The sequence below is a fragment of the Oncorhynchus keta genome, chromosome 4 (assembly GCF_023373465.1).
Source record: "Oncorhynchus keta strain PuntledgeMale-10-30-2019 chromosome 4, Oket_V2, whole genome shotgun sequence".
Taxonomy (NCBI): Eukaryota; Metazoa; Chordata; class Actinopteri; order Salmoniformes; family Salmonidae; genus Oncorhynchus; species Oncorhynchus keta.
In genome coordinates, this window is record NC_068424.1 from 32,038,547 (window position 1) to 32,051,301 (window position 12,755).

At 44.9% G+C, this 12,755-nt stretch overlaps 1 protein-coding gene across 1 annotated transcript in view; it reads left to right on the forward strand.

The window, feature by feature from the left end:
• Nucleotides 1–12,755, forward strand: part of malrd1 (MAM and LDL receptor class A domain containing 1) — a 125,573-nt gene that overhangs the window by 108,304 nt on the left and 4,514 nt on the right. Inside the window, exons 26-29 of the mRNA XM_052506099.1 lie at nt 4,127–4,328; nt 4,957–5,238; nt 5,613–5,738; nt 7,438–7,504. Of these exons, the coding sequence (XP_052362059.1) occupies nt 4,127–4,328; nt 4,957–5,238; nt 5,613–5,738; nt 7,438–7,504 (677 nt within the window). The remainder of the gene's footprint in view (nt 1–4,126; nt 4,329–4,956; nt 5,239–5,612; nt 5,739–7,437; nt 7,505–12,755) is intronic.

Consider the following 12,755-nt stretch of genomic DNA (forward strand, 5'->3'; position numbering starts at 1 on the left):
ATAAACTGATAAACAAAATGATGCAGGTTTCAAAACGTATTCTTGCAACCAATGGACTGTTATCTATACGTACAGTGCCTTGCGAAAGTATTCGGCCCCCTTGAACTTTGCGACCTTTTGCCACATTTCAGGCTTCAAACATAAAGATATAAAACTGTATTTTTTTGTTAAGAATCAACAACAAGTGGGACACAATCATGAAGTGGAACGACATTTATTGGATATTTCAAACTTTTTTAACAAATCAAAAACTGAAAAATTGGGCGTGCAAAATTATTCAGCCCCTTTACTTTCAGTGCAGCAAACTCTCTACAGAAGTTCAGTGAGGATCTCTGAATGATCCAATGTTGACCTAAATGACTAATGATGATAAATACAATCCACCTGTGTGTAATCAAGTCTCCGTATAAATGCACCTGCACTGTGATAGTCTCAGAGGTCCGTTAAAAGCGCAGAGAGCATCATGAAGAACAAGGAACACACCAGGCAGGTCCGAGATACTGTTGTGAAGAAGTTTAATGCCGAATTTGGATACAAAAAGATTTCCCAAGCTTTAAACATCCCAAGGAGCACTGTGCAAGCAATAATATTGAAATGGAAGGAGTATCAGACCACTGCAAATCTACCAAGACCTGGCCGCCCCTCTAAACTTTCAGCTCATACAATGAGAAGACTGATCAGAGATGCAGCCAAGAGGCCCATGATCATTCTGGATGAACTGCAGAGATCGACAGCTGTGGTGGGAGACTCAGTCCATAGGACAACAATCAGTCGTATATTGTACAAATCTGGCCTTTATGGAAGAGTGGCAAGAAGAAAGCCATTTCTTAAAGATATCCATAAAAAGTGTTGTTTAAAGTTTGCCACAAGCCACCTGGGAGACACACCAAACATGTGGAAGAAGGTGCTCTGGTCAGATGATACCAAAATTGAACTTTTTGGCAACAATGCAAAACGTTATGTTTGGCGTAAAAGCAACACAGCTCATCACCCTGAACACAGCATCCCCACTGTCAAACATGGTGGTGGCAGCATCATGGTTTGGGCCTGCTTTTCTTCAGCAGGGACAGGGAAGATGGTTAAAATTGATGGGAAGATGGATGGAGCCAAATACAGGACCATTCTGGAAGAAAACCTGATGGAGTCTGCAAAAGACCTGAGACTGGGACGGAGAGTTGTCTTCCAACAAGACAATGATCCAAAACATAAAGCAAAATCTACACTGGAATGGTTCAAAAATAAACATATCCAGGTGTTAGAATGGCCAAGTCAAAGTCCAGACCTGAATCCAATCGAGAATCTGTGGAAAGAACTGAAAACTGCTGTTCACAAATGCTCTCCATCCAACCTCACTGAGCTCGAGCTGTTTTGCAAGGAGGAATGGGAAAAAATTTCAGTCTCTCGATGTGCAAATCTGATAGAGACATACCCCAAGCGACTTACAGCTGTAATCGCAGCAAAAGGTGGCGCTACAAAGTATTAACTTAAGGGGGCTGAATAATTTTGCACGGCCAATTTTTCAGTTTTTGATTTGTTAAAAAAGTTTGAAATATCCAATAAATGTCGTTCCACTTCATGATTGTGTCCCACTTGTTGTTGATTCTTCACAAAAAAATACAGTTTTATATCTTTATGTTTGAAGTCTGAAATGTAGCAAAAGGTCGCAAAGTTCAAGGGGGCCGAATACTTTCGCAAGGCACTGTAGATAGATAGACGGACGGACAAACTGATAGGGAATACAACCATCCCAGCTCTGCAGATTTTGCTGCAAAGAGACGCCATTATTAGATCATTTGTTTTGGTACAGTCCATATGTAGCTTGAAGAATTGCAACATTTACCTGGAGCTAACTTTGCAAATAGCACTGCTGGGTTATTTAAAAAGTCATAGTCAATCGAGCAATAATATAATAACGCACTGAGCTAATATGTTTATCTTTAATTTACAATCTGTAGAAACTATGAAAATGGTTCAGAACTTTTGAAACATCACAGCACAGTTGAAATATATGGCAAATACAATGCATTCAGAAAGTCTTCAGACCCTTTGCCTTTTTGCACATTTTGTTACCTTACAGCCGTATTCTAAAATTGACAGTTTTTTCCCTTATCAATCTACACCACAATGCCCCATAATTACAAAGCAAAAACATTTTTTTTAGAAATAAAATTCACATTCACGCATTCAGACCCTTTACTCAAAACTTTGTTGATGCGCCTTTGGCAGCGATTAGAGCCTCGAGTCTTCTTGGGTATGATGCTACAAGCTTGGCACACCTGTATTTGGGGAGTTTCTCCCATTCTTCTCTGCAGATTCTCTCAAGCCCTGTCAGGTTGGATGGGGAGAGTTGCTGCACACCTATTTTCAGATCTCTCCAGAGATGTTCGATCGGGTTCAAGTCCGGGCTCTTGCTTGGCCACTCACCAAACATTCAGAGACTTGTCCTGAAGCCACTCTTGCATTGTCTTGGCAGTGTGCTTAGGGTCGCTGTCCTGTTGGAAGGTGAACTTTCGCTTCAGTCTGATGTCCTGAGCACTCAGAAGCATGTTTTCATCAAGGATCTCTCTGTACTTTGCTCGGTTAATCTTTTCCTCGATCCTGACTAGTCTCCCAGTCCCTGCCGCTGAAAAACATCCCCACAGAATGATGCTGCCACCATCATGCTTCACTGTAGGGATGGTGCCAGGTTTCCTCCACACGTAATGCTTGGCATTCAGGCCAAAGAGTTCAATCTTGGTTTCATCAGACCAGAGAATCTTGTTTCTCATGATCTTAGAGTCATTTAGGTTCCTTTTGGCAAACTCCAAGTGGGCTGTCATGTGCCTTTTACTAAAGAGTGGCTTCTGTCTGGCTGCTGTACCATAAAGGCCTGATTGGTGAAGTGCTGCAGAGATGGTTGTACTTCTGGAAGGTTCTTTCATCTCCACAGAGGAACACTGGACCTCTGTCAGAGTGACCATCGGGTTATTGTTCACCTCCTTGACCAAGGCCCTTCTCCCCCGATTGCTCAGTTTGGCCAGGCGGCCGGCTCTAGGAAGAGTCTTGGTAGATCCGAACTTCTTCCATTTAAAAATGATGCAGACCACTGTGTTCTTGGGGACCTTCAATGTTGCACACATGTTTTGGTAACCTCCCCCAGATCTGTGCCTCGACACAATCCTAACTTGGAGCTCTACAGACAATTCCTTTGACCTCATAGCTTGGTTTTTGCTCTGACAAGAAGAAAACACAAGCAATTAACATTAGACCAGTGGAAATCTATCCTTTTGTCTGATGAGTCCAAATTTGAGATTGTTGGTTCCAACCACGGTGTCTTTGTGAGACACAGAGTAGGTGAATGGATGATTTCCGAATGTGTAGTTCCCACCGTGAAGCATGGAGGAGGTGTTGGGGTGCTTTGCTGTTGACACTGTCTGTGATTTATTTAGAATTCAAGGCACACTTAACCAGGATGGCTACAACAGCATTCTGCAGCGATTTGCCATCTGGTTTGCACTTAGTGGGACTATGATTTGTTTTTCAACAGGACAATGACCCAACACACCTCCAGGCTGTGTAAGGGATATTTGACCAAGAAGTAGAGTGATGGAGTGTTGCATCAGATGACCTGGCCTCCACAATCATCCGACCTCAACCCATTTGAGATTGGACTGCTGAGTAAAGGAAAAGCAGCCAACAAGTGCTCAGCATATGTAGGAACTCCTTCAAGACTATTGGAAAAGCGTTCCAGGTGAATCTGGTTGAGAGAAGGCCAGGAGTGTGCAAAGCTGTCATCAAGGCAAAGGGTGGCTACTTTGAAAAATCTAAAACCTAAAATATATTTTGATTTGTTTAACACTTTTTTGTTTACTACATTATTTCATATGTGTTATTTCATAGTTTTGACGTCTTCACTATTATTCTACAATGTGAAAATAGTAAAAATCAAGATAAACCTTTCAATGAGTAGGTGTTTCCAAACCTTTGACCGGTACTGTAAATATTTACAAAAAATAAATAACTTAACTGTAGTCATGGATCCCTGTCCTCCACACTCTGTGGTTGTTACAGTAAGTGTGTGTGTCCCTTGTTAAGCCACAGCTAAGTGACATTTATAGTGCTGCAATCTAACTGGCGTGTCACTCAGGTCTACACTGTCGGCTCAAGCGGAACTCGCCTGTTAATGTGGGCTGCCAGTGGTAACCATGGCGACCGGTGGTCCTACGCAAGTGTGATCCTGTCCAACACAACCCCCTTCAGAGTGACCTTCCAGGCAGAAGTGGGGGGTGACGTGTGGACGGACATCGCCCTGGATGACATCTCCTTTACCACTCAGTGTGTGGTGGGAGGTAAGAGTTCTCTTCTCTTTGTCATGTTCTCTCGCTCTCCCTTGCCCATTTCACTCCTCGATTATATTTTCTCTCTCCCTCTCTTCCATTCTCTCCTCCTCCCTCTGCTCCTTTCCTTTTCCATTTTCCTCTGACGTGCACTTCTCCCTCCCTCCCTCCCTCCCTCCCTCCCTCCCAATAAACGGGTTCCATTGTGCCAGTGGGAGAGTAGAGTAGTGTAGTGAACTAATGAAGCCTGTTGTTCTGCGGGCCTGTATAAATTCACTGTGGAGTCTGGGTTTGCCGCTGGGGGAGAGGAGAGAGCAATGGGGGAGAAAAGCAATTACATTTGTATTGTGTTGTCTTCACACACCCCTCCCTCCCCTTCCCTCCTCTAGCTACTGTAGCTTACTCCGCTTACTCTCCTCAGCTGTATACAGTCAACTCTCACATGGGATGCGGCTGAAATGGCACCCCTTTTTGGGCACTACTTTTGACCAAAGCCCTACATGCCCTAGAGGTAATAAGGTACCATTTGAGACGCAGACTATTGAGGATCATAGAGAACATTTATTATTGTTGCGTTTGTTCATGTGTAATAGCTGGACCAATAAAGACGACATCAACTCCCGTGTGTGTTTTCCCACAGGTCCTGTGACTCCAGAGCCTCTGACCTGCGGCGCGGGTCAATTCCAGTGTGTCCACTCCTTCCAGTGTGTACCTCTGTCCTGGAGGTGCGATGGGGAGGAGGACTGTGCTGACCAGTCAGATGAGGAGCAATGTCCCAGCCTTGTCCCAGGCACCCTGCCCCCCCAGGACCACTGTCCACACCCTGACCAGTACCAGTGTTTAAACAACACCTGTCTCCCCTCCCTACTACGATGCGATGGAGTCTCTGACTGCCCCTACGGAGAGGATGAATACAGCTGCCGTAAGGGTCCTTGACTGTGTGTGTGTGTGTGTGTGTGTGTGTGTGTGTGTGTGTGTGTGTGTGTGTGTGTGTGTGTGTGTGTGTGTGGGTGGGGATTATGTGTGTCTGTGTGTATGCGCTCACATGTGTGTAATTACATAAGAAAAATACAGTGTCAGAACTTGACATTTACAGTTAGAATCCATAAGTGTTTTCACAGCCTCACCTTCATACTCAGTTGTACATGATCATGGATGATGAAATCTTTTCATTTAAACCCGTGTGAGGGCTCCTCTTCTCTTAGCACTATTGTGTTAAATAATACATTGAAAGTGATTGAAAGCAGAGCTGACTTTCTCTATCTCTCGCTCCTCTGTCTCCCTCTTCCTCCCCAGCTCTCCAGCAGTGTGCGCTCGGGTCTCTGGTGTGTGAGAGTTCGTCCAGTTGTGTCCCGCTCCAGAAGCGTTGTGACCAGATCGTTGACTGTCTACCCTTTGACTCTGACGAGTCCAGCTGCCATGGTAACTGTTTCTAATATACTTTGTCCTTTCTCTCTATCACACTCTCTCACACCCTCTCGCTCTCACACCTTCTCTCTCTCACACCCTCTCTCTCTTTGTCTCTCTCTCACACCCTCTATGTCTCCCTCTCTCTCTTTGTCTCTCTCTCACACCCTCTATGTCTCCCTCTCTCTCTTTGTCTCTCTCTCACACCCTCTCTCTCTTTGTCTCTCTCACACCCTCTCTCTCTTTGTCTCTCTCTCACACCCTCTCTCTCTTTGTCTCTCTCTCACACCCTCTCTCTCTTTGTCTCTCTCTCACACCCTCTCTCTCTTTGTCTCTCTCTCACACCCTCTCTCTCTTTGTCTCTCTCTCACACCCTCTCTCTCTTTGTCTCTCTCTCACACCCTCTCTCTCTTTGTCTCTCTCTCACATCCACACTCTATCTTCGTCTGTCCTCCAACTGGACGTCTCAGCTTAGACTCTTTCCTCCAATATGTTTGAATTTCAGTACTTGAACGGTTTTTCATATTGTCTCCCCTTTTCTTATGTTACATGGTCTGTCAGACGGGGGGGTCCAGTAGCTTTACTAACATTCCCAGGTTTTCTCAAATTGAAAATTCCCAGATTTAGGAAGTCTTCCAACAAGGATCTCTGTAAACCCTGGGAATTTTGAGAAAGTTACCGGGATCTCCTGGCTCCCACTGTTAAAGGTCCATCTTTGCATTTCCAATGTATTATTATTTTCCCATCTTTACTCTGTTCCATTTGTGGCTGTCAAATGTGCCAACTTTGGCAGTAATGACATTCTCAACTACAGCAATTCTGCCTTCAAAGCACACCTCATAGGTCATTCTGTGCAGTGCCAAAACCACTCTTCAAAACCTCAGCTTTTCTGTTGCCTTCGAGAAATGGAACCAAACGGAACCGCCCATTTGGTTGGAATCCTCCTGAAATGCAGCCCTGGAGTTACACGATTGGGGATTGGACAAATCACTCCATACAGTGATTGGAGGATGAAGTGAATTCAGGTCTGAGATATCATTTCCAAAACCTTGAACAATCCAGATAAGCAATGCTGTTGAGACGAAAGTGAGGAGAGAGACACAGAGGGAGAGAGAGAGAGGAGAGCAATCGCTTCAGGGGGAAAAAACGTGCATTTCACAAGTGAACTCGAGAAGTGTTCCAATAACACGTTTCCATATGTGAAATCATGTGTTGTTCCTGTAAGGGAAGAGAGGGAGACAAATGTAGCGACAAAAGCAGTGGTGAAGGAAGAGAGGTCCAGGAGAAACCTGTAACATGTTGACACTCTCACTGAAGAGGTTTTTCAGAAAATACATTTTCAGAGGTTTTTCCACTTTGCTCTCCGGAGGCCATTCCCTGTCTCTCTGCCAGGCATGTCGTGATGTCAGAGAAACATTGTGGGATGCGTGGATCATATTTCCCATTTCCTAGGTGTGGACATGATTAACAGGTGGTGTCAAGAGAAGGAGAGAAGGGGGGGCTGAGAGGAGATTGGGAGAATCGTTTACACCAAAAGAGCTGGGATGCATCCCAAATGGCACCCTAATGTAGGGCACTATGTTGACCAGGGCCCCATCAAAAGAAGTGCACTACAAAGGGAATGGGGTGTGATTTGGGACGTTGCCCTGGTCTCAACTGGCTCTGTACGATGATAGAGGGGTGTTGTTGAAACACATGTTTGGCCTCGTTGCAGAATGCCCTCCGAGATACTGTCTGCATCACGGAGAGTGCCATGTGGAGAGGCATGGGCCAATGTGCATGTGAGTATGAGTACTGCAAACATGCATTCACATGGACACACACACACATGCACACACTCACAACACACAAACCCCCCTGCCATACATATGATATACAGTGGATGCTATTACATATCTATCTCTCTCTCTCTCTCTCTCTATCGCTCTCTCTCTCTCTCTATCGCTCTCTCTCTAGCTCTCTCTCTCTAGCTCTCTCTAGCTCTCTAGCTCTCTCTCTAGCTCTCTCTCTAGCTCTCTCTCTCTCTCTCTCTCTCTCTCTCTCTCTAGCTCTCTAGCTCTCTCTCTAGCTCTCTCTCTAGCTCTCTCTAGCTCTCTCTCTAGCTCTCTAGCTCTCTCTCTAGCTCTCTCTCTCTAGCTCTCTCTAGCTCTCTCTCTAGCTCTCTCTAGCTCTCTCTCTAGCTCTCTCTAGCTCTCTCTCTCTCTCTCTCTAGCTCTCTCTAGCTCTCTCTCTAGCTCTCTCTCTCTCTCTCTAGCTCTCTCTCTCTCTCTCTAGCTCTCTCTCTCTCTGCCTTAAAACATGGAAATCCCATCAGTCTTGTTTCCAACCCTGGAAAAGACATGCTCGGCAGACCATGGGGGAATCTCGGTTTATCCCAGACGGATTTTAGAAGGGAGCTCACCTCTCATTTATCCGCCACGGACTAGCACAACGTTCCCAGAACGTTCCCAGAGGGATTTTGCAATGGACACTCGCTGGTCAATATTTGAACGTTCCCCCACCGCAAATTGTCTAGAGCGAAGGGACCTTCACATTAGATTCATCCGTTGGATTTAGGGAGGCTAGCGTGACCCCGTGTGGAGTTCAACTCCAACTCTTTGTGGTCGCCCACCACACACACACACACATTTTTTTTATCTTACACAAACCACATACTGGGCTAAGGAGCTAAGGAACTAGAACTTGAGATATTGAAGGGAAAGAGTTGACGACATGCAAGACAAGTGGTAGTTAACCGCTGTGAAATCTTCAATAAAGTATTCTGTATTCGATAGAACGCCTAGTCTAAACATGAGGCAATATACTTACTATAGCTACCTGCTGATGTCAGCATAAAAGGGAACGTTCACCCAAATGACTAAATTCCTTAGCCTGTAAGCAATCCATGGACAAGATAAGACAGCAATCCATGGACAAGATAAGACAGCAATCCATGGACAAGATAAGACAGCAATCCATGGACAAGATAAGACAGAAATCCATGGACAAGATAAGACAGCAATCCATGGACAAGATAAGACAGCAATCCATGGACAAGATAAGACAGAAATCCATGGACAAGATAAGACAGCAATCCATGGACAAGATAAGACAGCAATCCATGGACAAGATAAGACAGCAATCCATGGACAAGATAAGACAGCAATCCATGGACAAGATAAGACAGCAATCCATGGACAAGATAAGACAGCAATCCATGGACAAGATAAGACAGAAATCCATGGACAAGATAAGACAGCAATCCATGGACAAGATAAGACAGCAATCCATGGACAAGATAAGACAGCAATCCATGGACAAGATAAGACAGCAATCCATGGACAAGATAAGACAGCAATCCATGGACAAGATAAGACAGCAATCCATGGACAAGGTAAGACAGCAATCCATGGACAAGGTAAGACAGCAATCCATGGACAATATATAAGACAGCAATCCATGGACAAGATAAGACAGCAATCCATGGACAAGATAAGACAGCAATCCATGGACAAGGTAAGACAGCAATCCATGGACAATATATAAGACAGCAATCCATGGACAAGATAAGACAGCAATCCATGGACAAGATAAGACAGCAATCCATGGACAAGGTAAGACAGCAATCCATGGACAAGATAAGTGTAATGAATTTCCTCCTCTTCTTCCGAAGAGGAGAGGCGAAACGGATCAGAGGACCAATACGCGCCGTGGTAATTGTCCATGGTTCTTTTTAATACGTTAAGGTACACATGAACAACGGACTACAAAAAAAACAAGCAATGTGAAAACTCAAAACAGTCCTATCTGGTGCAAAGACAGAGACAGGAACAATCACCCACAAACACACAGTGAAACCCAGGCTACCTAAGTATGATTCTCAATCAGAGACAACCAATGACACCTGCCTCTGATTGAGAACCACACTAGGCCGAAACATAGAAATTCCCAAAACCTAGAAAAACAAACATAGACTGCCCACCCAACTCACGCCCTGACCATACTAACTAAATACAAAACACAGGAAATAAAGGTCAGAACGTGACAATAAGAGAGCAATCCATGGACAAGATAAGACAGCAATCCATGGACAAGATAAGAGAGCAATCCATGGACAAGATAAGAGAGCAATCCATGGACAAGATAAGAGAGCAATCCATGGACAAGATAAGACAGCAATCCATGGACAATATAAGAGAGCAATCCATGGTTTTGCTTACCTGACTTTGTTTACCTGACTACTGTAATTTGGGTGAACTATCTCTTTAATGTTGACTACTACCTGGCATTTCACATTCTTCCTGGTACCTGCACTCCAAAGCCACATACCTGACTGGAATATATTATGTGTCTTTTCCCACAATGCTATGTGAATGTCACATTGAGATGCAAATGGTTCCACATTTTTTAAATCGGCCAAACTCTGGGGAGGTGATACTTCACTGGTGTTTGGCAGTAAAAATACTGTCTATTTCCCTCACCTCCCTTTCCCCTCTCTCTCTCCCCCTCCCTCACCTTTCTCTCTCTTTGCTCTCCTCTTTCCTGTTTCTCATCCTCCCTCCCGTGCTTAATCTCTTGCTGCCCCTTTCCCATTTCTCTCTTTCTCTCACTCTCTCGTTCATGATTATATAACAGACTGTGCAGTGCTGTGCAGTGCTGACCCCAGCATGTAGTGGTGCCTGGGGCCTATGTATGTCAGAGAGTCAGAGGTTCGGACTTAGCAGGTCATGTTGGTCCTCTGGGCAGGATCCTCCGAGAAGCTGGACCAGAGCCCAGCCTACAGTCCTGGCCAGCCTGCCACACAATATGCAAAGAGACCCTTCGGAATGAGAATATAACACAACTTAATGCAAGCAGTATGTTTTGTCCAGGAATGTTTGTTTTGCATTAGAAAATCCCATGTCTACCCCACATGTCTCCCCCTTAAACTAGCCATGGCATTAAGCAGATGTGGACTTGGAAGAGAAGTCCTGAATGGATGTGTTGTTTTCTCAAAGGTGGTGCCATGGAGAGACACCCTAATCACTCAACTGAGGTGTCTGAATGAAGCTCCTTGTTCAGTCTACTCGTACTGTAGGATTCTCCATATAAGAAGGACATTGTTTTCCGTTGAGGAGGCGCACCTCCTTACTTTCTTCCAAGCCCGTGTTCGTTCGTTCAGTGTGGTCATTCAGTGTGACAAGCACAGTGAAATGTCTTGCTTGAAAGCTCTAACCGGCAGGGTAGCCTAGTGGTTAGAGCGTTGGACTAGTAACCGAAAGGTTGCAAGTTCAAATCCCCGAGCTGGCAAGGTGCAAATCTATCGTTCTGCACCTGAACAGGCAGTTAACCCACTGTTTCTAGGCCGTCATTGAAAATAAGAATTTGTTCTTAACTGACTTGCCTAGTTAAATAAAGGTTTAAAAAAAATGTAAAAACAACAACAATGCAGTAGTCAATAACAACGTAATACTAAAGATAACGAGGTTAAACTAAACAATATATAGAAAAAAATATATAGAAAGAAGAAAGAAGAAGAACACTGTATACAGGATCAAGTCCAGTACATATTTCTGATGTGCAGGGATACTGGAGTGATAGAGGTAAATATGTATAGGGGGTAAGGTGACTAGACATCAGGATATGACTGTATGTTTTGTTTATTCCATGTGTAACTCTGTGTTGTTGTATGTGTCGAATTACTACGCTTTATCTTGGCCAGGTTGCAGTTGCAAATGAGAACTTTTTCTCAACTAGCCTACCTGGTTAAATAAAGGTGAAATAAATAAAAAAATATGATAAACAGTAGCAGTAGATTATATGATGATTGTATGTGAGTGGGTATGTGTAGGGTCAGTATTAATGTATGTACATATTATGTGTGTGTGTGTGTGTGTGTGTGTGTGTGTGTGTGTGTGTGTGTGTGTGTGTGTGTGTGTGTGTGTGTGTGTGTGTGTGTGTGTGTGTGTGTGTGTGTGTGTGTGTGTGTGTGTGTTGGAGTATCAGTGTGAGTAGTGTGTATGACCCTGTGAGTGTGCAGAGAGAATAAAATACTAAAGGTCAACTCAGATAGTCCTTGTAGCCCTTTTATTAGCTATTCAGCAATTTTATGGCATGGGGATAGAAGCCGTCAGACTTGATGCACTGGTACCGCCTGCCATGGGGAAACAGAGAGAACAGTCTATGGCTTGGGTGGTTGGAGTTTTTAACGATTTTCTGGGCCTTCCTTTCACACCGCCTGATAGAGAGGTCCTGGATGTCAGGGCTGTCCACACCACCCTCTGTAGTGCCAGGCGATCGAGGGCGGTCCTATTGCCATACCAAGCAGTGATGCAGTCAGTCAAGGTGCTTTCAATGGTACAGCTGTAGAACGTTTTGAGGATTTGAGGGCCCATGCCTTACCCTTTCAACCTCCTAAGGGGGAAGAGGTGCTGTCGCGCCTTATTCACGACTGTGCGGACTATTTTAAGCTCTTAGGGATTTGGACACCGAGGAACTTGACCTCCTCCCTCTAGGCTGTCTCATGGACGCCGGTGATCAGGCCTACCACCGTCGTGTCATCACCAAACTTGATGGCGGTGTTGGAGTCGTGGGTGAACAGAGAGTACAGGAGGGGTCTAAGCACACACCCCCGTGGGGCCCCAGTGTTGAGTGTCGGCGTGGTGGAGGTGATGTTGCCTACCCTCGCCACCTGGGGGCAGCCTGTCAGGAAGTCCAGAATCCAGTTGCAGAGGGAGGTGTTCAGTCCCAGGGTCCTAAGCTTGGTGACGAGCTTGGAGGGGACAATGGTATTGAATGCTGAGCTGTAGTCAATGAACAGCATTCTCACATAGGTATTCCTCGTATCTAGGTGGGTGAGGGCAGTGTGGAGTGCAGTTGAGATTGCTTCATCGATGGATCTGTTGGGACGGTATGAAAATTGGAGTGGGTCTAGGCTGGCTGGGAGGATGGAGTTGATGTGTGCCATAACCATCCTCTCAAAGCCCTTCACTATTACAGATAGTATCAAGCCTTAGAGTTCTTGGGAACAGGGCTGATAGTGGTAAATCTTAAAAGATGTGGAGATTACAGACT